General features: G+C 51.0%; 10 protein-coding genes across 10 annotated transcripts; 6 read left to right on the top strand and 4 right to left on the bottom strand.

Annotated features, from left to right (window-relative positions):
* The first annotated feature begins 1321 nt into the window (after nt 1–1321).
* Nucleotides 1322–2480, top strand: BO80DRAFT_423571 (zinc-binding alcohol dehydrogenase family protein). The gene has a single exon (XM_025719080.1). It carries the CDS (start codon nt 1360–1362, stop codon nt 2425–2427), a length of 1068 nt encoding a protein of 355 aa, XP_025576960.1. The 5' UTR covers nt 1322–1359; the 3' UTR covers nt 2428–2480.
* Nucleotides 2481–4754: 2274 nt separating this feature from the next.
* On the bottom strand, nt 4755–5975 carry BO80DRAFT_403204 (putative endoglucanase; the record flags this gene model as incomplete). The annotated part of the gene is made up of 1 exon (XM_025717642.1): nt 4755–5975. The coding sequence occupies one exon, from the start codon at nt 5973–5975 to the stop codon at nt 4755–4757; it is 1221 nt and encodes a 406-aa protein (XP_025576959.1).
* A 466-nt stretch (nt 5976–6441) lies between these two features.
* BO80DRAFT_472047 (glycosyltransferase family 2 protein) lies at nt 6442–7717 on the top strand (the record flags this gene model as incomplete). The annotated part of the gene is made up of 4 exons (XM_025723122.1): nt 6442–6617; nt 6671–7235; nt 7278–7493; nt 7544–7717. Coding segments are annotated over exons 2-4 (834 nt in total), but the record flags the coding sequence as incomplete, so codon positions are not given.
* Nucleotides 7718–8257: 540 nt separating this feature from the next.
* BO80DRAFT_472044 (acyltransferase family protein) lies at nt 8258–9528 on the top strand (the record flags this gene model as incomplete). Its single annotated transcript, XM_025723121.1, has 2 exons — nt 8258–9010; nt 9097–9528. The coding sequence occupies 2 exons, from the start codon at nt 8258–8260 to the stop codon at nt 9526–9528; spliced, it is 1185 nt and encodes a 394-aa protein (XP_025576957.1).
* A 1061-nt stretch (nt 9529–10589) lies between these two features.
* BO80DRAFT_403203 (Ser/Thr protein phosphatase family protein) lies at nt 10590–12714 on the top strand (the record flags this gene model as incomplete). The annotated part of the gene is made up of 2 exons (XM_025717641.1): nt 10590–10970; nt 11018–12714. The coding sequence occupies exons 1-2, from the start codon at nt 10658–10660 to the stop codon at nt 12712–12714; spliced, it is 2010 nt and encodes a 669-aa protein (XP_025576956.1). The 5' UTR covers nt 10590–10657.
* A 416-nt stretch (nt 12715–13130) lies between these two features.
* BO80DRAFT_472037 (cytochrome P450) lies at nt 13131–14899 on the bottom strand (the record flags this gene model as incomplete). Its single annotated transcript, XM_025723120.1, has 3 exons — nt 13131–13875; nt 13937–14641; nt 14688–14899. 3 exons carry the CDS (start codon nt 14897–14899, stop codon nt 13131–13133), a joined length of 1662 nt encoding a protein of 553 aa, XP_025576955.1.
* Nucleotides 14900–15492: 593 nt separating this feature from the next.
* BO80DRAFT_472035 (terpene synthase family protein) lies at nt 15493–18463 on the bottom strand (the record flags this gene model as incomplete). The annotated part of the gene is made up of 4 exons (XM_025723119.1): nt 17652–18463; nt 17477–17597; nt 17131–17423; nt 15493–17082 (listed from the first exon to the last, which is right to left on the bottom strand). The coding sequence occupies exons 1-4, from the start codon at nt 18456–18458 to the stop codon at nt 15493–15495; spliced, it is 2811 nt and encodes a 936-aa protein (XP_025576954.1). The 5' UTR covers nt 18459–18463.
* Nucleotides 18464–19137: 674 nt separating this feature from the next.
* Nucleotides 19138–20059, bottom strand: BO80DRAFT_318126 (FPP/GGPP synthase family protein; the record flags this gene model as incomplete). Its single annotated transcript, XM_025715090.1, has 2 exons — nt 19138–19587; nt 19667–20059. Coding segments are annotated over 2 exons (843 nt in total), but the record flags the coding sequence as incomplete, so codon positions are not given.
* Nucleotides 20060–22311: 2252 nt separating this feature from the next.
* BO80DRAFT_463369 (Zn(II)2Cys6 transcription factor domain-containing protein) lies at nt 22312–23673 on the top strand (the record flags this gene model as incomplete). Its single annotated transcript, XM_025722588.1, has 2 exons — nt 22312–22464; nt 22516–23673. The coding sequence occupies exons 1-2, from the start codon at nt 22339–22341 to the stop codon at nt 23671–23673; spliced, it is 1284 nt and encodes a 427-aa protein (XP_025576952.1). The 5' UTR covers nt 22312–22338.
* Nucleotides 23674–24126: 453 nt separating this feature from the next.
* On the top strand, nt 24127–25827 carry BO80DRAFT_351758 (cytochrome P450; the record flags this gene model as incomplete). The annotated part of the gene is made up of 3 exons (XM_025715596.1): nt 24127–24366; nt 24419–25316; nt 25367–25827. The coding sequence occupies 3 exons, from the start codon at nt 24127–24129 to the stop codon at nt 25825–25827; spliced, it is 1599 nt and encodes a 532-aa protein (XP_025576951.1).
* Between the last annotated feature and the right edge of the window lie 121 nt (nt 25828–25948).

The raw sequence follows: 25948 nt of genomic DNA, 5'->3' as shown, positions 1-25948 counted from the left end.
CTACATTAGCCTACATAATAATGTGGTAGTGAGCGCCCGCATTCTTCAGTCAAATTAGTGGGCTGGCACGGCCTGAGCAGTAGATCCCGAGCATACCTATATTGCTTTGTAGATCATCCATGTGAACATCATGTCAATTAATCAATTTTCACAGTACGCACTGGTGGAGAGGATTTAGTGAAACTTTAAGAGAAACGAAATGGTGTGATGCATACACAGTAGTCTAAACTTTAGAGTTCTGACCCGACCGACCGGTGCCGTTCCTGCCAAGCCGGCGAATACGAGAGGCCATGTCTTCATGGCGTGGGATATATTGATGTCTCTTTACTATTTTGGGACAATATGCTTACAGTGGGCCCAGTTTGCTTTGGGACAGATATTCAATATTATTATGCTGTTGAGGGATCTTAGTAGGTTTAAGACATCGTTCATTGTCCACACCGTGGATCGGCCAATGATGTATATATATCAACAGGAAGGGACCTAGGTGGCATAAACCGCTCGATGATGGCTCAACTTGATGATAGCGAAAACTAACTCGGCTAAGTCCCAAAATAGTAGTCAGATACAAGTAATTAATTAACAGATCTAGGTGAATGAGATAAGATTTCTATCAGGGTACGGAGCATAGAAGTGATAGCCCTTCCCGCTTCTGATTGGCAGACTCGGGGACGCCAAGGCTGGGGTGCATAGTCGAGCTGACGGTGTCATTCCACATGGTGATTGGCTGACTGAAGTATATCGAGTCTTCTTTAGTGAGAAACATTGGAAAGTTGATTATCAAGTGCTTGTAGTCTGTTGACTCGTGGGACTGCTTGGCGAAGAATATCTGTTGATGTTTGCATAGGCGATTATCTGGTGCACGGCACGCGGAACCCTGGACACTTTTCCTTGGACTACACGGTAAAGGGTTCCTCCTCCATAGAGGATTCTAATGGCTATGGACATGTTTACAATTTATATCTAGCATGGATGAGTCTGTTTGAAAGGTACATGGCGAGATATTGAATGGGTATTTAGCAAGATAGATTAGTAAGAACTCCCCTTTTATGAGCAGACATTACAAATCAAGTATTCCTTGCTCCATTGGACCTACGGCGCTAACAAATATTTCGGATTTGCTAGCTATGGGATAGCATCAAGTACCGAGGCATTGACATCGCAGGCGGGGCGGAAATACATTAATGCAAAATGTTTCAGCATAAACGTCATTTATGCCATATATTTCTAATCGAACATGACATCATGACAAATCAAGAGTGGACCCTGATCGAGCTCCCATAAATTCTTCACCCCTCACCTCATTCACCAAGTAAACAATCACCAACTCAACAAAGGCATATACATAAACACGCCAAAATGAGCATTCCCACCACATTCAAAGCGGCCGTGGTCCCCGAGCCTCACGCCCAACACACCATCGCAGACCGCTCTCTCCCCCCCTTGGACCCCAACCAAGTCGCCATCAAGATCACCGCCACGGCCGTCAACCCCGTGGACTGGAAGATCCGCGACTACAATGTCTTCCTGAAGGAATACCCCGCCGTGCTGGGCTCCGACGCGGCCGGCGAGATCGTCGCCACCGGATCCAACGTCACGTCCCACGCCGTCGGCGACCGGGTCTTCTTCCAAGGCATCATCGGCAACTACCCCGCCTCAACTTTCCAACAGTACTGCATCATGCCCGCTGAACTCGTCTCCAAGACCCCCGCCAACATCTCTGATGACCAGGCCGCCGGTATCAGCTTGGCTTCTATCGCCGTCGTCACCGGGTTCTATGATCAGACGGGGCACGCGATTGCCCCGACGCCGTGGGCCGAGGGCGGATCGGAGGCGGGCAAGGGTAAGGCCATTGCGATTATCGGTGGTGCGTCGAGTGTGGGTCAGTATGCGATCCAGTTTGCGCGCCTGTCGGGCTTTGAGCGGATCATCACGAATGCGAGCGCCGCGCATCATGGGTTTTTGAAGAGTCTGGGGGCGCATGTGGTCCTGGATCGGAAGAGCGCGACGGCGGAGGATTTCGTCGCTGCTGCGGGGGAGTTGCCCGTGAGCTATGTGTATGATGCGATTTCGGTCAAGGAGACGCAGAAGCTTGGGGTGGAGATTGGGCAGGTGAGTCGGGTGGCGACGCGGGTGGTCACGGTGCAGTTGGTGGATACGGATGCTGTGCAGTTGGGTCAGACTCAGGAGCATAAGGTTGAGGTGAAGCAGATTTTGGGACTGGGGAGTTCTTCGGCGTTGAGGCATTTGAGCGAGCCGTTTGCGAAGGCGATTGGGGGTGAGGAGGGCTGGATTGCTAAGGGCTTGTTTGTGCCGAATCGGGTGCGTTTGATTGCGGGTGGTCTTGGGGCTGTGGAGGAGGCGTTGAAGACCAATAAGGATGGTGTGTCGGGTGAGAAGGTGGTGTTTCGCCCTAACGACGCTTGATTGATGTTCTAGTGCATGGTGTGTGTTATGTTATGTGTGATAGCAAATAAGGGAATCTACAGCTGCCATAAGTATACTTACGGTTGATAGGGAGGGACAAATCCTTCATCTAATACCCTGTGCGCTAGGCAATCCGGCGTGGAATATCTCTGGCCGCAATGCATGGAGGCTAGATAGAGTGTTTAAAGATGATCCTCCATGGTCACTGTTGCCTCTGTAGTTCATGTCCCGTTGATATAGCCGCTATTAACAAACGCAACCCTGCAAGAAATAGGTGTACTGCTCTTCTCTTCCCAAGCACGCGACGCTCGTTACCGTGACTCAGTGCGGGTTGATTTCTGGATGGGTCCGGGAAATATTGTGCATCCGGTTGGATTGTAGTCTTAAAGAAGCCCTAGACGAAAGAGTGGAGATGCTGAACTCGGAGTCCGATGCATATGACTGTTGAGCAAGATTTAGGTACCGCTGTTGGAAATACATGATTCTTAACTACGTTCTGAGGTGTGTGCAAGGCCTGATGGGAAGTCCTCTCCAAGATGAAGATATTCTGATCTAAGGAGTAGGCGGGGGTATCGATCTAAAACGTATTGCATTTTGGTGCTTGAAACGTTACATTGTAGCCCACAACGGATCGGAATATTATGATACTTGAGACATACGTAGTGCTCAACTCGGCGATGGATAACTTGGCGAAAGCCCGGGAATTGCTATAAAATTGGGAGGAAACTAATCGGATAAATAGCAACAATAGCAAGGGATCAAGAATCAAATTGGCACGGGCAAATTCAGCAAACAGAGCATAGAAGAATGGAAGGAAAGAACAAGCATTTGTGCCTAGGCGTTATCGGGAAGAAAGGCTAATGCTCCAATTTCAACCCGACCTTGTCGCTAGAGACATATACACCCTGGGCAAATGATTCGACGCAACTGTCCTTACTTTGACTTTGCCTTCTCCAGGTCGTTTAAGTAGTCATCCAGGCTTTGGTACGTAGGATCCTGAGTCACGTTCACGGTCTGACGGTAAATATCCGCTGTGATAAGATGTGAGCGAGTTAATCCCCAAGATGACAGCATATAAATTCAAATGTACCATGTTCACCCAAGGTATTCTACCGATCGACGATGCTTTCTAGATTCAACTCTGATAGCAATCTCACTGGCAAATTCTCGCCTTCGTCTGTTACTAGGTCACTAATTGTCTCGAGGTCACTGGCTATCGCCTCCCATGCGTCCTGGATAGTTCCAATGGCCTTAATCGCCGGGGCTATGATATCTACAAGCTTGGCGAGTTGGTCCTATGGGTCACCCTGTTAGTCAAATGAGTCTCGCATGCTCAGTGGAAGTTCAGGACTCACGCTCATTGAATTAGTATCGGTGTGAAGCTTGATGGCAGCCGCTAGCGTCGCCTTGTCTTGATTGTGTTCTGCAAGCTCTTCAGAGCAGCTTCCAATGCGTTGACTCGAGCTTGATAGATTATATCAACTGTGACTGCAGCAATCGTGCCGTAAAATGGGCTGTTTATTATTTGTCAATTCACCGTTCCAGGACATGAATTGGGATAGTCCCATCTTACATCCAAACATAGTAAGCGGTCTCTTTGAGTACCAGTCGATCTATAACAAGAGCACGGAGGAGCAATCAGCGTCTGACTTCAAGAGACATTATGACTGAACATCTTACCATCGTTGATCTCCTTCTGAGTCTCACCGATTCCCTTTAGATCTTCAGCAACCTGCTCTTTCAATTGCTCGATTTCACCATCCTGGCCATCCAGTAGGGTGTTCATGATCTTCACATAATTGTCGAGCTTTGTCTTGACGGTTTTGTAATCGCTCTTGTAACTGGCCAAGTTCGTCTTGACGGTTTCGGTCCTGGCATTCATGTCGGTGATGTTTTGAACTTGCTGGGTGGTCAATTTTTTGATCGCGGTAAGGTGCCTGTCGCTAGCAGGGGTCCCTCGCACTTCGCCGTATGCACCAATCCAGGACAGTATATTGGTGTAGTATGACCCTTTCAACGTTCCACCGGCGGAGGCTGCACAGTTGTAGATGTCATTTGCGGGATCCACAGTATATTCACCCTAAAGTAACCCTATTACTTACGTGGGCGGCACCCATCCGCCTCCTGGCCACGTTCGAGTCACGCCAGGAGTTTAGTAGTTGGGTAGCAGATCACCAGAGAATCCCTTTTGTTCTATCTTTAGTTTTCTACCAGCTTCTATCTATCGTGATTGTAGGTGCGATGTTGGTACGGTAAATATGTTGTGTTGATGGACGTGTTGTGGCTTGCCCTAAATCTTTGGTAGGAATTCCCTTCCGCGGTCCGTATTACAATTCGTCTTTATATGATACAGATGATGCAAATCCAATCTTATGTCTATATGTTGACCCAATATCTCCCCAGCGCACGTTTGAGAACACCAGATAGGGGTCTGGCTGCTGGGTCTCCGCTGCATCATCCCAATAATCGCAGGGTCCGGCGTCTCCTCCATCCAACCACTGCATGCCGTGTTCTGGATCGCTCCATAGGCTGAGGACCATTACCATGCCCCGGGCGAGTGCTTGAGCTATAGGTGACAGCCCAACAGACGAGGAGAAGTTGTCTGCATGAAGGCAAGACCCGTCGTCCCGCGCAGCCGGGACGTTTGGAATGACTTTCCCGTCCTGGATGTACATCCGACGGATCTGGACGAGCATTCCTGACGTTGTATTATCGTCCGTGACAAACTGTGTGATAATAGTGAGAGGCTTCGCCGTATCAACCTCCATGCCCGGACCCCAGAAATTGCGGGAACCCGCCATATACGGATTGAAGATGCACCCCGCGGAGGCACATTCGTCAGCGACACAGGGATGCGCAGCATAGTGAGTCGCATAGGCATTGCCCTCGAAAATGTCCATTTCATTGCAGCATGCTCCACGTTCATTCTCATTTAGGGTCCCGTTCACCCAGTTCAGCACGGGACATTGGGCGTTGCAATATCCGGACCCGAATCGAGCGCCACCGGGGTTATGTTCCGACCTCCCCCCTGTCATGTCCATTTCGGATAGGTAGAGATTCCCATTCTCGCTGCACGGAAGGGCTGAGACGTCGACGTCGAAGGAGAGCTCTCGGCCTAGTAGCTGGAGCGACATATAGTCCCCATCAGGGCCGAGGAGGTAAACGCGCGGCTCGCCCTTGCGGGGACTCCCATCCCCCCTGGTGTACTTGGACAGGGTTATGGTATCGTGTGAGGTGACAATCCCGTAGTTGGTATAGTTTGCTGGCTCAATGACGCAATTTCGTGCACAGGCAGTCCCGTTCGGACAGAGGGTTCGATCAACCCCGCTCAGTGACAGACAAGGCGTTATTCCGTTTGCTTCATGAATATAGTGGCTGTCCCAGTCCACCACTACGGATGTTTCGTGGGGCGTGCACCCCCCGGATATGGTGCATTCCCATGTCGTCAGTCGAGGGTGCTCTGGGGAGGATGCTGGCTGCTGGGCGTGTGTTGTGAAGAAGAGGGCGAAGCCCACGGCTGATATGTCCCGTATCCAGGAGAATTTCATTGCGAGCGCCACTAAGCTGTGGAGTGCACGAGAGACGATTGTTGAATGATGAAAGAAAGGGATGACGGAGGGTCTGCCAGCAGCAGAAACAATAATAAGATATTTCGCCCGCAATTTAGACTATCGGCATGCACCTACAGAGTTAGTCTGCGTGGACAACCACTACCCGACAGTCAGACTTGGTAGTAAAGCGAATTATAGAATGACACTACATATCAAAACACGGCTAATGTCTGTAGTTCAACCCAGGGATGTTCCTTGGCTGAGGGGAAAGAATCCGTCTCACCGCTACTTGTGTGGCGATCTTGGGCTGGATCGGACGCATCACTACGTATCACAAGATGTATCACATTTCATGCAGGTCTACCGACCGGACATTGAGAACACTGTCTGGGCCGTACTTAAGCACCGCATGGCTCTACTACTTTCCTGGTCGCACCAAGGTCAAATCGGACTCCAATCGAGTCGGACCAATTGACAATTTCCTATCTACAACACTGCTATTTTGGGCAGCTACCACCATGCCCACCAGTGGTGTCACAAAGGAACTACCCTCACCGGAGAGACATTCAAACCGCACCTACAGGATACTCGAGTATAACTATGTTGTCTTCCCTATGACCCTGATTTTGGTATTCTACAGTAAGCGCATGCCTCCACTCAAGTGCCAGCGGCATTCTAACCACGTCATGCAGTTCTTAAAAGCGCCATTGGTGTTACCGGCTACTACGTCAAGTTGTCCGAACAGGGGTGGACCACGTCGGCAATTGTCCATGCCGTCCTACATGGACTTTTCCTTCTCTTGCAGATGCCGCCATGCGGGAACACTCTCGGCCTTTGCCTCCCAATGAAACCAATCAACTAGTCACCAGGCCTACGATCCGACGTCTCGGTACACTATACGTGTGCCTCGTCACGAAGGGGACAAATGCACAGACTGTAGTGAATTCAGTCCGCTGCTGGGATACCTTACCACAGAGAGACCACCCGTCGGTTCGATTCCATGTGGTGCTTGACAGCAGTGATCCTGGAGACCTCCCAAGGCAACTCCCATCATACGTCACAATCGACCAGGTGCCAGAGGTTGTGCCAGTGAAAAAAGCCAGGTTCAAGGCCCGCGCATTAGAGCACTTTCGTCAGAAGTACAATTTTTCCAAAGAAGACTGGATCTTGCATCTGGATGAAGAGTCTGAGATTGATGACCGTGTCATGCGCACATCTTTGGACTTTATCGAGAAAGGCACGGCGGACTTTGGCATGGTATGACATTCCTCCTATTAAGAACCCAACTAATTGGTGTAGGGCACAATATATTATACTTCGACGAATCATTGGAAGAATGCGTTTCTCTCCGCGGCAGAAGTATCACGACTGGCGGAGGATTTTGGTCGGTTCCAACTTCCCGTACGAACATTCCGCCGTCCGTTTCTAGGTTGGATCTTGATCAATGGCGCGGTCGAAAATAAAATCACATGGGATACGGACAATGTGTGCGAGGATTATTGGTTTGGGTATCATGTGAGTGGCCCGTCTACTATACTACAGGAGATGGAATTAATATATCCCAGGCTGCAAAACAGGGCTTCAAGTTCGAATGGCTGCACGCCATCGTGCGCGAGCAGCCTCCATGCACATTTACCAATCTATGGAACCAGCGGAGGCGATGGTATACCGGAATTCTCGCCTTTGATAGGATCGTCGTGCGTCTTGCCTTGATTGTCGGGGGAATTTTGGGGGGGGGGATACACTCCTGGCTGGCTGGGAGGGTTAACATAAGATGGGGAAAAGCACCTAAATGCTGCAGTTAGACGTCAAGGGCTTACAGGCAGCGGAGAAACATGTTATAGAAGTACATATTCTCTAATCGCCTTAATTTATATGAAGGATTTCCATAGTTCGACAATGTTCAGCCTAATTTATCCAGAAGGCCAAGCGTGGAAACGCCCAAATAAAATTGCTCTGGTCCTGATCGATTAAATAGGAATCTAAAGAATGTAGGGAGACGTTGAGATTAGATAACAACGATGTCTGTGTCCCAATAGCATATAGATCCTTTGAGCGGATCCCCTGCATGTGATGTATCAACCCGACAAATGGCGGTTGTGCAAGGACATCCCACTTTACGGCCTCATGTCCGGACACATCAGACCTCTCCTTAACTGTCCCCGCATAAAATGGACTTCCAGTATGCGTGATATAGCTCTTCTTTTTGGCTAAATGCACATTCAACCGTACGAAGTGCAGCATATTCCCAACCATACCGTTCCGCGGGCCAGCCCCCAATGGAGCGCATACAGTGGATAGACGGCCTGCGAGGCATTGCAGCCTTCATAGTGGCATTCAATCATTTCTTCTGCGGTGACCTCAAAACACCTTTCCGGTCATTCTGGGCTGAACCGGCGGAAGGAAATCGACGCATCATCCAATTACCGCCATTCCGGTTGCTTTGGGCAATGGACGCAATGGTTCCTGTCTTCATGGTAATCTCGGGCTACACCATTGCCCACAGGCTGCTTCAGTACAGAGACAATCGGCCAAACCTGTTTATTGACCGTCTCCGATCGTCTATATTCCGCCGACCCATTCGTATATACCTCCCTGTGTTGACGCTAGCGACCTGCACGCAATTGCTCTTCTACTTCGGACTATTCGAATCCTGGTATGAAGAGAGGGTCGCAGCCCGCATCAAGCCGTGGGAGTCGCCCGTGAGCCATGTGGTCTATCTCTGCGAGTACGTGATGGACTCGTTGAATCTGGTTCAGTTGCAGTGGAATACCAATTTTAATGGACATCTTTGGACCATGCCGCTGGAGCTCCGTGGATCGTATGTTGTGTATTTTACGATCTTCGTGCAGTCTATCTGGCGACCCCTCTCACGTCGCTGGTGTCTGGGCCTCATGCTCGCCTATCTGGTCTGGTACAGCCAGTGGGATATATTCAGCTTCATCGCAGGACTGGGTTTGGCCGAATTGCACACATCTCGGCGTCATACCGCTGTGGAGACTCACTGGACTGTCTCATATATCATTCGATCTGTCATTGCTCTCTACCTCCTGTGCCTCTCCGCAGAAGATGACTACCCCCCCCCCCCCCCGACTACCGCTTCCTTCGCATATTCGAGACGCGCCACTGGGCGCAATACGATGGTTGGGTAGATGTCCGGAGAGTGTGGCACAGTATCGGGGCCGTGGCGGCCTTCTCAGTGGCATTGGAGAGTCCCCATGTGCAACGTTTGCTCGCCAGTCGTATTCCTCAAGCGTTGGGTCGGTTATCGTTTCCGATCTACTTAATCCATCTCTCGGTGTATCAGATTGGCATTTGGCCGGTGCGAAGCCGTATTTGGTTGTTGCTGGAGCCCCGGGATTATCCTTCTCCGGAAGAGGAAGATCAACACATGGGTGCCCTGATCAGGGTATTCATTTCAGGTGGCACTATTCTGGGTGCTGTTGTGATGGTGTTAGCGGAGTTGTATATGCGGTTCTTAGAGCCCCAGTTTGCCACGGCCACCAGGGTGATTGAGATGTGGTTGGTCCAGAAGCGTCATCGGGAGTAGTCTGGCTATCAATGCAATGGACCCGCTCGATCAATATTAACCTCTAAATCCCCATTCCTGAGGATCGATCATACGTTGTCAGAATGAAGTGGAATATATATCGAGAGTACCCAAAAGAATTTTCAAATTACTCACTCAAGATATGAATGAACGTAAACGGGCGATCAGCGAATAGGACTGGTGATATACATACAATCAAGTACTAGGGGATTTACCAATGCAAATATACTGCGCGAGTGAGCAGACTGTCCTACGAAGAGATCCGTATCCCGGTAGCCGCGGCTGACACATTGCGGCATGTAGATCTCGTTTCCGACTCCACTTCCATATCCTCCATTCCAAATTTCTTGTGGCACTTAAAGCTTAACTAAAGAACCTGACAGCAGACCCCAGAGAATTGCAATGGAATTGAGTCCGTGGCTGGAGAATTAAGCTTTCAACTGGGGCCAATACCCGCGGCTATTCAATGCTCCGCAAACAGTTGGACCCACCATGTTGGACAGATCCATGGCAATGCTGGTGCCAGACTGGCAGGTAGACTCGTTGCCGTTTGCAGCAATTACTACATACTGACGAACGCTCCTGCATGTTACACCCTCAGCTGTCCCTCTGAGAACAGAGTGTCTATGATAGGTGTCACCCTGCTCTATGTCGTAGAAAATATTTTCGTAGCTGCTAGCCTGACCCGAGTTAATCAAGCAGTCATCTCAATTAGCATCGAATAGATGCTTTTCATGTTTGCTGGCAGAGGTGCAGCTAAATCATCCTGCGACCTGGGTTATAAAGATAGCATTAATCATGGCCCACCGCATGGTAAAAGTTGTGTTATGATATAAGAGCAATTCATTGTGAGGCGAATAAAGATCTTTTCTGTCTCCACTTCAACCAATGCCTGCGCAATAATCCGATGGTCTCCGATAGAAGCCGCAGTTTGGGTATGACATGTCGACTTTTCTGTCCAGTGGGGCATGCACACCAGCAATCAGTTGAAAATGTGACCTTCCCCAGGCGGGGATTATGCTGGTGCTTGAATGCCCGCAACAGCTGCTTTGTTCGAACTTCTTATGTTGATTGCTTACCCTCCGGTTCTTGTCCGTCCTGTCCGATCCATCAGCATCTAAGTATCACCATGAGCCTCTTCTCCCTCTGTACGGCAGCACTTGCCATTCCAGCCCTGGCCCGGCCCGGCCAACATGATCGCAATGCACCAATTATCAGCCCTCGCCAGCAACCCGATGCAAACAATGCCACGAACTGGCCCTGGAGGCCTCTACCATGGGGGGAAGTCAACTTCCTCCATACGACGGATACGCACGGATTTCTGGAGGGGCATCTCAACGAAGTAGACTACGGTGCGGACTGGGGCGACTTTGTCTCCTTTGTAGAGCGCATGCGGGATAAAGCTGATGAACATAACGTTGATCTTCTGGTCGTGGATACCGGTATCTTTACCCCCTTTATCGAGATGGTCCCCAGCTGACTGGATCAGGGGACCTCGTCACAGGCAACGGACTCAGCGACAAGTCAAAGACCCCCGGGGAGGTTTCGAACAAGCTATTCCGTAACGTGGACTACGACTTGCTCACGACTGGAAACAACGATCTTTACTTTGATTACATCACGAAGCAAGTACAAACAGACATTGCCGAGTACTATGGCGATCATTATCTGACAACCAACCTCGACGTCGATTTCAATGATGGACATGGACCTATTTCCATCGGAAAGAGATATCGATACTTCACCACTAAGCACGGCCTCCGAGTCCTGGCACTCGGATTCACGCTGCAGGACTTCCAACGACCGGACTTCATCACCGTCCATAATGCTTCCACTGTGTGGAATTCAGATTGGTTCAAAGAGGCAATCAGCAATGAGGTCGATCTCTATGTCCTTCTTGGACATACGGATATCAATGCGCGCTGTGACCTGACGGGGACCTCTCAATACAATGCTACAGAAACGCCCATGATCTGCATGAAAGATTGGCTTCGCAAGAACAAGCCTGACGTTCCCCTACAGATCTTCGGCGGCCATACACACATCCGCAACTTTAGATGCTATGACGGCGCAGCATCCGGTCTGGAATCAGGACGCTACGCTGACACGGTGGGGTGGCTTGCTCTTCGCGACGTGGCATCGGATGCGTGGAATGGATCAAAGACCATTGAGGATGTTCCCATGGCGACTAGGACATGCTCTTCACCAACCTCCTCCAACACCATGGTTGACCCTACAACAGCCGTTCGTCTTGACCGTCGGTACCTCGACTTCAACCGCAAGACCTTCGCATACCATGCCATAGGAAACGAGTCCGACGCCGTAGACAAATTGGATACTCCGCACGGACAGAAAACCACCGGTGATATCTACAATGCCCGAGTCCAGCTAAACCTCACTGGCGTCCTTGGCTGCGCTCCTCAATCATACTACATTTTTGCAGAAAGCTGCAACTGTCCTAGCAGCATCTACACCATGGTTCGATTTGCTTTGAACACAACGGTAAAACCAGATGGAAAGGTGAAACCGCAGGATTCTCCGAGGCTGATTATCATGGGCACCGGAGGGATTCGCTATGATCTCTTCAAGGGTCCGTTTTCCGTGGGTGATGCTTTCACCGTCAGCCCATACAACGATACCTTTCTGTATCTCCCCGATGTCCCCTACACAGCGGCCAAGGGAGTCCTCTGTGCCTTGAAAAAAGACGACTATTGCGAAACAGAAGACCCAGTCGGACCCTGCGACATGCCAGGCCTTGCATCATCCACCTTTGCATATGATAGCTTTTCCCTCCAGCAGCCCCTTCTCCATCACGCAGCCACTGAGATTAAACTCAACCCCGGCCACGTCACAACCGACGACTTCGGAAACTGCTCCAAAGCCGTCAACAGTACCGACTGCGGCGACGATACGCAGCACAAGCCGCTCATTGACAAATACAAGCCCCCTAAGTATCTCCAATCGCAGGGAAACATCGACCCAAAGAATACCAAGACCGTGGATTTGGTGTTCACGAATCATCTCCAAGAGAAGATTCTCAATTTGACCGTGATCAAAGATCTGGGGTACAAGGCCTCGGACGTGGATTATTATATGCCGCCGACTTTCACGACCAGGGACTTTTTGCAGGAATATGCGAGGGTGGAGTGGAATGAGAAGGCGAAGGAATGTCCTGTTGGGCCATAATCGAGGAGCACTGCAGGACTGGGCTACTATCGAGCGGATGCCATGAAAAGCTCCATGACCGGTAGCGAATTGTACATGTGAGAACTAAAAGTTTCAGGTGTTTACTTCATCAGCCTCGTCTCTTTGAACCAAACTCGATTAGGGGATCATCCACTTCTCAAATGACATTGGCTGGAAATATATACATGTTTTCTTCCTCAATACAACAATCCAAAGGATGGTGCTCAACCTCCCTCTGTAACACAATACGTTGCAATTGATGTAACAAGTCAAATAAATCACTACTATTCAGATCAATCAAAGTAATCCCTTATTCAACACACCCAACCTCTCGTCGAAAGCAAATACAACCTCATCGCACCAAACACTCACCCCACAATACCCAAAAAGACCCCCCGACACAACCACCCACACAGCTAAATCCTCCTCCCCCTCACCCTAAGCCTAACCCCCCGATCAGGCGGTAAATTCCCCATCAACGAGTACCGTTCATCCGGCCTAACCCCCTCCAACACCTCCGGCTCCAGCACCTCCATCTCAAACGCTCTTATCATGACAGCAACAGTGAATATAATCTCCTGTTTCGCGAAATGTCGGCCCGGACAAATATTGCTTCCCCCGCCATACGGGAAGAAGTTATCCTGTAAGCCGGTGGTTATGAGTTTTGCAGTGGCGTCGTCTGCGGCGGTGTGTATGCTTGGTTTGGTACGGGTTGCTGGGGGGAGGGGTGTTGAGGTCCGGATCGGACCACTGTATGGATCATTGGGGTACTTAAGGAATCGCTCAGCCCAGAACTCCTCCACTGGATGTTCTGGCTCGGTAATATTGGGCCGTATCGCGCCTTCATTCCAGAAAGATGAATCGTAGTGGGCTGTCCAGTTGAGGGCGAGGAGGGTGTCGGAGTGGTTGAATGTGTGGTTTCCCATTTTGATATCAGGGGCTCTGGGTTGGCGTGTTATGGCCACCGCGGTACTGTAGCGGAGGGACTCGAGGTAGAGGGAGTTGAGGAGGGGGATTGTGGTTAGGGTTTGGCGGTTGAAGGATAGAGTGGGTGGGGTGAAGTGGGGGGTTGTGGCGGCGAGGATGCGCGGGGTGAGGGTGGGGTGGTGCAGGGTGGCGAGGATGGGCCAGATGGTTGCTGCGGTGGAGTTGGAGATGGACCTGGTTTTTTATTTTGTTAGATGGACGGTTGCAATGGGGCATGGGGGCATGGGGGGCATACGCTCGGATCAGGCCTAGGTCTTGCACGACTTGGCCTTCGGGGGACAGTTCATGCCAGATCTTGCGACGGGAGGACATGAGGCGGAGACCGTGGATGGGGTCCCAGGGTGTGGTGTCGGGGTTTGGTGGGGGTGCTTCGCGGAGACGGGTATGCCAGTTATGGATGTGGGATGTCATTTTGTTCCGGCTGGCGATGGCCTTGGGGATCATCCAGGTGGGAAGGCCTTTGAAGAGATTGGGTAGTTGCTTGTCGAATTCCCAGAAATCGTGCATCAGGGTTGGGGCTACGTTGAAGATTTCTGACCCGCAGAGAGCGTACATTTGCGCGCGGGAGAGTTCGTCGCGGACGAAAGTGTATAGGTCAGGGAGTTCGACCCAGTCTGTCCATTCTGCACGTTTTGCTTCGATTGATTTCACCAGTTGAGTGGCTGTGATGTCGGCGAATGTTTCAAGGGTGGTTCCGCTGAGCATGCTGTGTAGGGCGCGGTGGTCTGCTTGACTGGGGTTATTGTCGCTTTGGTCGGAGTAGAGACGGAGGTCGCGTTCTGGCATGCCGAAGTTGTCTCGCAGGTGTTTGATTATTAGGGGTGTTTGTGTTAGGTTGCGGGATTTGAGCATCTTGGTTGCTGTGCCGTCGCTGTGTGGTATGTAGATGATGTTCTGGCCGCCAACGGATAGTCGGACTGGCGATGTACCAAATTTCTCACTGGGGTTGTGAGTAAGATGTCTATGCAGTTGGGAAAGACACATACCGCAGGTTAACAAGGTACTGGTGTGAGTTGAAAAGAAAGGGGATCGTGTTGCGAAGAAATGGAATCCTGTATGGTGCGGAAGGTATGCGTTCTCCATCCAGACTGCTGCCGCAAAAGTATATCTTTGTATAGATAACGAGTGCTGTGGTTACAACAACCATAGCAAGCAGGCCTGGAAAACCAAACTCGTAAGGACGGTATGATAGAGACATTGTGAGATTCTTTGGTGTGTGAATGACTTGTGACTGAACCCGAGTCGAAGAAGGAATCGGTGGATTCAGTATCAACGAGGATAAAGGAGACAGTGTCCTTCATTGCACAACGAGAGGTCCTGGACATGGATTACATCGGACATCTCCGACTGGATATTAGGTTCTGGGGGCCTTGACAGTCCCAAGGTTATATCGGCCTGGCCAGAAATAAAGCAGCCGAACCTTGGTGTTGGTCACTCCGTGTCGCCTGGAGGAATATCGGCTGATCACTTGGGGGGCCTTGTCAACGTCATTGACTAGCTAACATCTCTGATTTGCCTCGTGGAGAGAGTATGGATCCTACTTACTGGACTGACTGGGGTCCGGCAGTAAGTAGATTAAAATTGCTCACTGGCTTCGGGAGGCATTTCGCATCAGTAGAACGGATGCTTACTGAGGATTGTGGGCTTTACTCTGAAGAACGTGTTCAATGAAGAAATTTCACGCATTCCAGCGTGGAAAAGGTACTACTGACGACGTCAATTTCAAGTGCGAAAATGATTCATAACTGCCTTCACGAAAGCAAATGTGGAAACTAAGCCTAAATATCCAATCTAATTCTTCACCCTCTTTCCCGCCTCAATCGGACTCGAAATATCCCTCAGAACATATATCTGCCCATAGATATCCGTCACATCGCAAAAGTACCGAACAATACGCATCCGACGACTCCCTCGCATCGCCTCGTCCGGGTTCTTCCCCTCGCACATGGCTGCCTCAAGCTGCGGCAAGGCATTATTCCAACATTCGCGCTCGTACTCAGCCAAGCGGAATAGCTCAGCCTTCTTCTTCAAGTCATCCACAGTCTCGCTGCCAAACTCGGCAAAATGGATCGAGTTCAAGTTGCCCTCGTCGCGATCTCGGGTCCATGATCCAAGGTCGTTGTACATACGACACATGCAGCCTAAGTGTGCGCACACAGCCTCGGCGAGGTACTTTTCTGTAGCTGTGGGGAAACAGTCGCGGTTGGTCGATGGGGTTAGGGTAGCTCCCATTAGGCAGTTGGAGTACGCAAAGCAGAACGGTGCTGCGATGTGGTATGATGAGATGTTGTGGACCCAGTTGTAGTAGGAGAGGTTGATCGAGGCTGTTGTCCCCTGCTTCTTGAAGCGATTGCTATCTTCGATCTGCGACGATTGGGCGAGTAGATAACTCTGGAGCTCACGCTGGAGGGTATCTCGGTCCCAAGGACTTGCGGACCGAATGATGGGGCTTCCCATGATGACTCTGACGAATCGGTAGAGAAGGGAAAAGATTTCATGATCTCCAGATGCGTCGATGTGATTTTTCTCATCGTTGTTAGTGTCGATATTGCCTTCGACATCGGCGGTTCCTCTGGCGACTGCAGTGCGGACGAGTTGGCAGAGTTCTGCTATGCGACCCTGGAAGGCGGGAGCTGCCACCGCCTCCATGAACTCGTCGACTTGATAGGTGTAGAAGGAGAGAGCCATCATCTCGTACAGGTATGATGGAGACACATGGAACCGTGCCCGGTTATTGCAGCTCGTCCATGTAAATGGGATGATGGTAGCGTAGCTACCGCCCTTTACCATGCTTCTTGGAAGGATTTCCAGCTCCGACACGTCAAATAGTGGCTGGAATAGAAGTGCTTCGATCATTGAGGCTTGAACCTCTGCATCGGGCAGTGACTGTAGCAGAGGCGTTTTCTGGAACATTTTGACTCTTTTGGCGATGTCGGGAGAAATGCGAGCCAACGAGGAACCCACTGATATGCCAGGAGGAGTGCGAACGGACTTCAGGGCCGCTAACACATATGACTCGGTCAAGGTCAGGGATGTGTAGCTGACCTTGTCTGACCAGAGGTATGTAAGTGCATCGGTGCTAGTAGAGGAGAGATATTCGATGCCCTTCTCGATAGCAGTCTCCACCCATTCGTGGATGGGGTCAAAGAAGGACACGCATTTGGCTTCTCCCAGGATGACGACCGCGTAGGCGGTGTTCTCAACGGAGTGAGACCATGAACCATTGGCATCCTGTTCTAGCAGAGGCCGTAGGCAGGCTTGGAAAAGAACAATTGCCACTTTGGGGTCAGTGTTGATCTTCAGCCGGCCCTGCTCAACCAGAGACAATGAATGCACTAGAGACTCGACCAACAGGAGGGACGAATAGAGGTGACTGGTGTTCTGCGTATCGTCAGTTCATGGTATTGTCACTTGAGTTGGGATTCATACCCACTTATCACCAAGGCCATTGTCAGCTTTCCACCACCAGTCACACAAAAACGTCACGATTTTCGATATTTGTGAACTGTAGTCAGATGGATTTGGCTGGTGCAGGAAAGCCCGCAAAACATTGCAGTTTGCACTGAAACTAGGATCTCTTTCCCCTGGATATGTCCGGAAGTGAGTGGGCATCTCAAACTCTTCAATCAGCCGATGAACGAGATTATTGACTGGGTGCCCTAGCATGCTCAGAAGCGTAATGCCCTTGGCTGTGTCATCAACATCGGCCAGAACACCGGGCACTGAGTCAAGAGTCAGCAAATCCTGGCGGACTACTTGCAATTTTACCACTTACTCAAGCCAATCACCCCATTTCCCCTCTCGTACCCATCAGCAATAACCTTCACCACTTCTCCCAGCTCTGGGCATTTCAGATCGGCCACTGAGAACCCCCCTCTCAGCAACGTTTCCAACATCTAATACCATCGTTAGCTCTCCATATTCCCATCCACAACCTCAAGACTACATACCCAGATATACTCAAAATGCGTCGTCGGAAACACCCCCGGAACACCCCCACTCGCCTTCCCAGCCGACGCCTTAACCGCATGACGAAGATACTCCTCCGCCTCATCATCCCACCGCGAAGCATGCATAAGATACGCGGCCGTCGAAGACGGCGAAGCGAACATCGAACCCAGCACTTTATGCTGTGCCAGTTTATCGAACTCAACTCGTCCAATCAAAGCCTCTAGAGAGTGTGCAATAGTCGAGCGAGAAGTGCTGTACAGCATCTCGGGCTTGAAGCGGGACATTTTGGTATCGTGGATTTGCATGAGTGCATCTTTTCCTTTGATATCGAAGACGAAGCCATGTTCTTCGAGGAGATTGAGGATAGATGGGACGGTAATTTCGAACCCGACGTTGTTGGTTGTTAACACGTCCCATGTTTCTAGGCGCGAGCGGAGCGCCTCGGTTCCACGGGTGATGCGGCGATCAATGTCATTGAGATCGAGGTTGAGCTGAAAGGGATTATCTCGATGCTTTTTCAGAGATAGCAACGCCGCGGCGGTGTTCAAAACCCCATCGATCGGGGCCTGCGACTCAGTGTCCCAGCTCCCGTCTTTGCACTGGGTTGAGAGCAGGTATTGGAATGACTCGGGGAAAAGCCATTCTTCCTGCCCGTTGATCGACTTCGTCACGAGGGATACCCACGCTGTGTCGTACACAGTACAGGTTAGGGTTCCGAATCCGTACTTGGCATGCGAGGAGCGGATTGTTCTCTGAATCAACGATCTGGCGTCGGCGGCTAAGTCGCGATCGGTGATGGAGCCCATGTTGGGAAACCTATTGACGACAATGAAATGAATTGAGTGACGATGTTGCTGTACAGTTGAATGTACTATGTCTCTACTATACTACTAGGCTGTCCAGTCTCGTTGTATTGATTTTATAGAGGGCTTGCTTAGGCGTACTATCCTCAATACATCGCATCCATCCTATTGGTGGATCGAAACCTTATATTTCGAGACTCAACTCTAACATCGGGTATCCCGATCGTGGATTAGGCTAACCATCGGACAGTCCCAAGGGGGAAGCCCGGTGCCACAGCGTTCGAGATGGAGTGTCCGACCGAGGTCCATGTGGGATAAGCAAGGCAACCAGGATCGTGTCAGATCGTGAATTTCTGGTCCGTAAAGGTTTCATCACACAAACATGGTGTACGGTATGCATGGAATGTTGAGATATCTTTGCATGTTCTTCATCTCCAGGCATTCGAGATGACTAGACTTGGAGCTATACGCGGGATTCATTACAATAAGCAGAACATGATTGAAATTGACAACATGGTACAACACTAACCCTAACTCCCGCAACAATCTACAACACCGGCACATCTCACCCCACCAACCCCGCAGAAACAATGTTGAATTGTTCCATCCTCAACTCCCCCTCCAACTACAACTTCACCATCTTCTCCAAAACCCCCACCATGCCCTTACTCCAGGCACCCACCCTCTCTATCCTCTCCACCTCCTCCCTCGCCCTCCCAACCAACACCCCAATAACACCCCTCGTATACTCCAAGCTCTCGCTCTCCTGCATCAACCCCACCGCATACCTCTTAACCTCCACACTCTCCGTCCTCTGCTTCAATATCCCCAACAACACATCCTTATTCTTCCCCTCATCCACACCCATCGCATGAACAACCGGAAACGAGAATTTCCCCTCCGTAATATCCTCCGCGAATCCCTTTTTGTCACTGTATTCCTCGTTGCAGAGATTGCGGTAGTCGTCGACGATTTGGAAGAGGATGCCGAGGGTGTTCGTTAATGGGATGAGGTTGATGTTGGTGGTGGTGGATTGTGTCTGCATAAGCCGGACGGCAAGGCGGAATAGACCCCCCGTTTTGTTATGCGCCATTTCGAGGTATTCTGCTTCTGTGGGGATGGCGGATGTATCCTGTTCCTGTTAGGTCTGTGCTTGGTATGCAGAGGGTAATGGGACGCAGCGAGGAGGGGTGGGGAAGGTGGTGGCCTACCCGCCAATATAAATCCATCCCCTGCCCACGATGCAAATTCATCATCTCATCCAAATACACCTGCACTGCCTCCGCACTCCCTAGCTTCATTACCTCTCGTAACGCAAGAAAATACACATAATTCGCTGCGTTAATCGTCTGCGCGGTGCCGAAGATCTCGTGTGCGACGGGTTGGCCGCGACGCAGGAGGGAGTGATCTTGGATGTCGTCGATGAGGAGCGAGGCTGTATGCAGCATGGTGGTTATGTTGGTGATGAGTGTAAGGGCTTCGTTCGGGATATGGAGGTATTCGTTGAAGGCGGAGAGGAGGAGTGCGCGGAAGTTCTTCCCGGGTTGGGTGGCTAGGTAGGTGTAGGGGGATAGGATGGTTTTTTCTTTGTGGGGGGTCCAGGTGCTGGGGGTTAGGGGTGGGGTGGGGAGAGATAGCGGGGATAGGGGGGAAGAAGTCGGTTTGAGGGGCGGGGAGTCGTGGATGCTCGCTGGGGGGGAATGCAAGGGGGAGAGGATAATGTCTGGAGTGCTGGGGTCGCCCATGTTGCAGTGCAGAGGTGGGATGTGCTGTGTGCTTTGGATGTAGTGTGTATCAGATCTGCTAAAATGATCACTGGTAAGGGAGAGATTTGGTATCTGGTCATTCTTATCCTCGGATGGATATGATGGGCAAAGAAAGGGCAACCATCATAACAACGATGCCGGTTCTCGGCACCCAAATTCGATGGAAGCATAGCCCAGATCTGATCAGGAGGCCTAGACAGGTTTCTTACAGTCGGCATCTAGACTGAAATTGCAAACGCCTCAGTTGCTCAATAAGGTAACCGACCGGTGGCTCTGGACGGTTAGACTTGGACGAGAAACCGGTCATTTCCGATCAAATTGGTCAATACCAGACTTGTCGGGGTTGAGACAGACCCATTGCATCAGCAGAGTCAGTTTTGATGCCGGACTGGAGACCACAATTGAGATTATCGTGTATCTAAGCTTCGTTCCATGGTCCCAGATCGGACTCCTCATTTAGCCTGCTCCGATGTACACAAACCAGGCCGAAAGTATCATCGGCGTCGGGTAGGCATAGTAAGACAGTCCATACATCCAATGAGAGTAGGTAGCCAGATCATTCGAGTTACGTTTGTGTCAGCGTAGCAGAAGTGTATACGAATCAGTCAGGCTGCTTGGCTGGAGATGACCGATGTCTCATGAAATCGCTGGATTTAAGCCCATTGCAGAGAGATTACGCGGGCAGACTGCTCTTGAGCTTGAAAGATCATTCCAGCGTCTTTCAATGGCAATGACATTTGCTTTAATCCAGTATAAGTCAGGGTGGATGCATGTCCGTAAACAATCGAGGATTATATTGAATCGCCTCACATGCCCAATGCCGACGCATCGTCAGATTGCTATACATCTAACTGCCCACTTGGTAAGGGTCTGGGTCAATTCCCTTAACACGCCCTCGATTCAAATACGTTGTAGACCAGCTACCAGGGTACAAGCACCGGATATACATATTTTCCGTATATATAAAAAATCACATCGGATGTATTCAACAGCGCATGCATAGTATTCCCCATGAAGATTCAGTGCAATTCCTTGTTCATCCAATGATGCATCTATCGAATGGCGCGTGAAGAAAGAAAACTACAAAGTGAGACTTAGGAATTCCTGCGGGCACAGCATAGGTCTTACCTGAGAGCTCTCTCCACCACTGCGTACAGCACCAGCAAAACACAATGTGATGCAAATATTATAGATATGAGAATAAAATGGACGGCGGTGGGACCATTGTTGACTTGCGAGACGAGCGCGATACTAACAATCGCGGCCATGGCAGCCTCAGACCAGGAGCAATTCAGGAGAGTTCCCAACCCTGAATGCAAGGCATGGGGCGACGGACTGTCGGTAGGGTCCACGGACTGATGACGGGTGCGGTGGACGATGGATGCCATGGTGAATGTACATTCAAAAGCCAAGCTAGCCTGGCTGTCTTCAGGATGCCTGATGCCATAGCTCATTTAAGAATCTGCTATTTTATTCTGTGCTGCATAGAGGTGCAGTAATGCAATTGTGATTAACATCAATTTCTGCATTGGGCTGGGCCGAGACTAACCGAGTAACCAATATGGGGCAATTAGGGAGCGGTATGAGGATGTCAGCAGTCATCATGTGTCTCGGATTGAGGCGTATCAGGCCCCCTGACTGTGTATTACTTAGTTCGTATTTTCCCCGCAAAAATAATGCGTAACCATACGGAAGCCCCGAGGCTGGGTCCGATCGACCCGCTACCCGCACGGCGTGTGGTTTCCGCCCCACAGGGCTGACGCCGTCCCACCTTGGGTGGGGGTGGGGCCACTGGCATTATAGTCATCGTGGTCTTTTGGAGTCATCCTCCGCTCATGGTTTATCCATAGGGTTTCTTTACCTTCGATACGATAGTTTAATTAGTAATGGGGTGACGCCGATCATTATTAGTCACCGAGTGTAGAAGCAACGCCTGTTCAGCCACGTGGCGATTGTGGAGCGGGGACATAACCCTAAGATTGTCTTCATGTCAGCATTAGGCTGCCACTAGAAGTAAGCGAAGATAGGCTTGTGGGTGTATAACAAGCAAGCAGCCTGTGGAAGCCTCCATCCCACAAAATCAATTTCATAGACCACTCATCATCTGCTCGGATGTCATGTTCGGCACGCTGAAATACAACGAGGCCGACCAGCAGTCCTCATTGGAGCAAACGTCGCCGCCGTTTATAAAACTCAAACGGAACTTAGGGAAAGTTGCTTGCACCAACTGTAGGTCCAGCAAGGTAAGCTGTTTGCCCTATTGTTAATTGCACCGGGAGTTGACTTCTGGATAGCTCAAGTGCACGGGCGAGCCCGACGGCTGCCGGCGCTGCGCAGTTCGGGATCTATCGTGCAGTTATTCGACATCAATCCACTCCGTCAGTGGACTGGCTGAAAAGAGGAACAGCAAGGGGAAGGCCGTGACAGAACGATGGAGACATTCGGTGAATGCTGCTGATAGCGACCACCCCAAGCAGGTATACGACTTAGAGTACCCGACGCTCAGCCTGGCTGAGTTGAGTTCAATGTGCTCAGCCGACTCTTGGGACTCGCTGGGTTCATTTGACCTGGGTGGGGAAACCAAAGTGGGACTTGACGGCGAGCTACCCAATCTCCAGGACACGATGTCAGGGGAGCCGTTTCCTTTCCTCACCAGTCGAAACCCCTTCCATATAACAGACTGGTCGATAGTTGGACCACCAGGAGGTACCGTGGCGCCAATCGCACGTCAAGACGCCAGTGTCTCGATCGCAGCTGTGGAGGACAGATGTCAGCCTGCGTCCCTCCTACCCACGGACACCAAGCAAAGCCACTGTTGCTTTAAAAGGGCGGTCCAGACCTATGAGATGATCGAAGTTAATCTCGGCTGGGACCTCGAAAGTGGCCATAGGGGAGCAATTGGCAGTACTCTGGAGCAGCTCAAACTAGCTCTAGGCGCTTGCGAGTGCCTCTTAGAATGCCAGCAGTGTGCCATGCAACACGAGTATGTGATGCTTCTCCTCTCCATGTGTCGCAGGCTCGTTGGGGCTCTGGAGTCTCTATACCGTATGTTCGAGGTCCCAGCCGCCCCAGATGTGGATTTGCATGTGCCATTCTACACAAAGCAGCACTTGTTGTGTAGAGAAAGACCGAGACAGCCATCTCTCAGGCCGTCGTGGACCCCAAGTTCGGTTGGCTCGGAAAGTGACCTGGTCACGGAAGGCTGGAGTACCCATAGCAGCACTAGTAACAGTCCGCATGATGGCCCAGACCGTGGCCACGGGTCGAACAGAGTGAGCCTTGACGCAGACGATGAGCGTATCGTGCTTCAAAGCCTCCTCCGTGCTCGAACCGCAAGATTGGATGCCTTCATCCGGAGGTTGGAGAAGCTGATCCCCGAGGAAGGCTGGCCGGTGCATAAGGGAGGAACGCAGGAACTGCAACAACGGATAAAGGGGCTTTTGTCTAGATAGAATGCATCTTGAAAACGAATGCCATTGCTGCCAATGAGGGCGAACGATCGGGGATTCTTCAGAATCAGGCAACCCGAACCATAATTCAACCTTTTGTAGTTTATGGAACAGCCGTTCACGCGGGTATCATCATCCGGTCCTGAAAATGGTTCCCAAAATCCAATGGGATGTTATACTTTCGGCTTTGACCAAAATGGAAGCCCGAAACGTCTGAGAGGTGGCCTGCTAGGCCCTCCGATTGTGTGGTACCATTTCCTTCCATCGCCAAATTAGGTTGGCTTCTCCGAAGCCATCACTAAAGGCATGCATAAGCTGGGCATGATTTCGCCTCTATGACTGGGCTTTTTGTCCACCATTCATTCTGGCAAAGGAACCGTCGAGTCTCATCTAGTGACACTGCTTACCTGCGTTCCACCACCTATCACCATGATTGAAGATATTTTCCACGGCATGATGTTCCCACAAGCGCTCTGCAGGCTACACCAGGCCATTGGGATCGCAGAAACCAGGATTGGTCTACTTTTGCCCTCAGCTCTGTTCGCTCTATTCGTCTATATTTTCACGTCCAGGCTGACACGGAGGAGCGTCAAAGCTCCAGTGGTCGGACATCGATCAGTGTTGGAGCCCGGTTGGCTTGTGGGGTACCGTTTCACGATAGAGGGGAGGAACATGCTTCGACAGGGGTATCAGAAGGTATGCTGTTAAGCTGAAATAATCTCGTTACCTTTGCTGATGAGATCACCAGTTTCGAGACAAGATATTCAAAGTCCGCTGCAACGGCCTCGAAGTCGTCCTACTGCCGCACCGATATATTGATGAGCTCCACAACGTCCCAGAAGAAAAGGCTAGCCCGCCGCAAGCACTATTCAACAAAGGCCTAGGCCACTATGTTCATATGAACATCATCTTGGAGAGTCGCTTGCACGTGCAAATCGTGCAGCAACGGCTGACTCCCAACCTGGTGTCGATAATGCCTCAGCTGCAGCAGGAGCTAGACTTTGCTCTAGAGGAAGAGCTGCCTCATTGTCGTACCGACGAGTGGGTATCGGTCAACGTGCAAGACCTCATGGCACGTCTCGTCGGTCGGCTGTCTGCCCGTGTACTTGCAGGCCGGGAACTGTGCCGGAATGAGGAGTGGCTGTCTGCCAGCGTCCACCATAGCGGACACGCATTTGCCACTTCAATGACGCTGCGCATGGTCCCGGGATGGATGCGTCCTATTGTCGCACCTTTGATCCCTTTCTATTGGCAGGCACGGTCGGATCTGGCGACGGCGAAACGCCTAGTCGGTGCCCTTGTTGAGCGGCGACGGGTGGCTGAGGCACAGCAAGGAGACGCGTATGTGAAGCCGAACGACCTCCTGCAATGGATGATGGATGAGGCTGGCGGGGATAATGGAACTCCACATAAACTAGCCCATCGACTGCTATTCGTGAGCGACGCCTCTGTTCTGACCACTGGCATCCTAACCACACATTTCCTCCTCGACCTCTGTGCCCATCCGCAATATCTTAATCCCCTTCTAGCTGAAATCACGGACGTGATGCGTGAGGGCGGCAATTTTCAGAAAACGATGGTCCATAAGATGGTTCGACTGGATAGCTTTCTGAAGGAGTGTCAACGGATGAATCCGACCTTCTTAAGTAAGTCGCTAGGGACCAACATCATTTATCACACAATACTGACAAGTCAGTGACGTTCGACCGAGTACTCAAGGCCCCGATGACTCTCTCCGACGGCACTAGACTCCCCAAAAACACCCATATTGCAGTTCCGACCGACGCGATGCTGCACGATCCAGCCTACCTCCCAGGCGGCGGCGACCCCAACAGCTTTGATCCCTTCCGTTATGCACGGCTGCGAGAACAGCCGGAGAATGCCCACCGATATCAGCTGGCGACGACTGACTCGACCAGTCTAGCCTTTGGTCACGGAAAGCACGCTTGTCCGGGGCGTTTCTTCGCCAGCAGTGAGGCCAAGCTCCTTCTATGTAACCTGTTGCTCCGCTACGAGATTCGTCTGCCGGATGGCCAGACACGTCCCCGCAACTTGCTGGTGGCTGAGAATCTTGTTCCTGATCCCTCGGCAAGGCTCCTCTTTCGTAAACGGGATGACGATGAGATTCCCCGAGATCTCCGCAACCTTGGAGCATGAACCTCCTGTTGGTTCTAGGAAGGAATCAACCCGAAAATGGCAGTAGAGAACTTAGTGTGTCGGGATTCAGAGCGGGGGAGGAAGTTCTTATCTGGCGACCTGTTTCAATAAACGGATATTA

Source organism: Aspergillus ibericus (assembly GCF_003184845.1).
Source record: "Aspergillus ibericus CBS 121593 unplaced genomic scaffold BO80scaffold_12, whole genome shotgun sequence".
Classification (NCBI taxonomy): Eukaryota; Fungi; Ascomycota; class Eurotiomycetes; order Eurotiales; family Aspergillaceae; genus Aspergillus; species Aspergillus ibericus.
The sequence above is the reverse complement of the archived record's forward strand: the minus strand, read 5'-3'. Positions and strand labels throughout refer to the sequence as shown.

Bases quoted from the DNA above. Each gene is read 5' to 3' on its own strand.
- BO80DRAFT_423571 (XM_025719080.1), top strand. From the start codon at position 1,360: ATGAGCATTCCCACCACATTCAAAGCGGCCGTGGTCCCCGAGCCTCAC.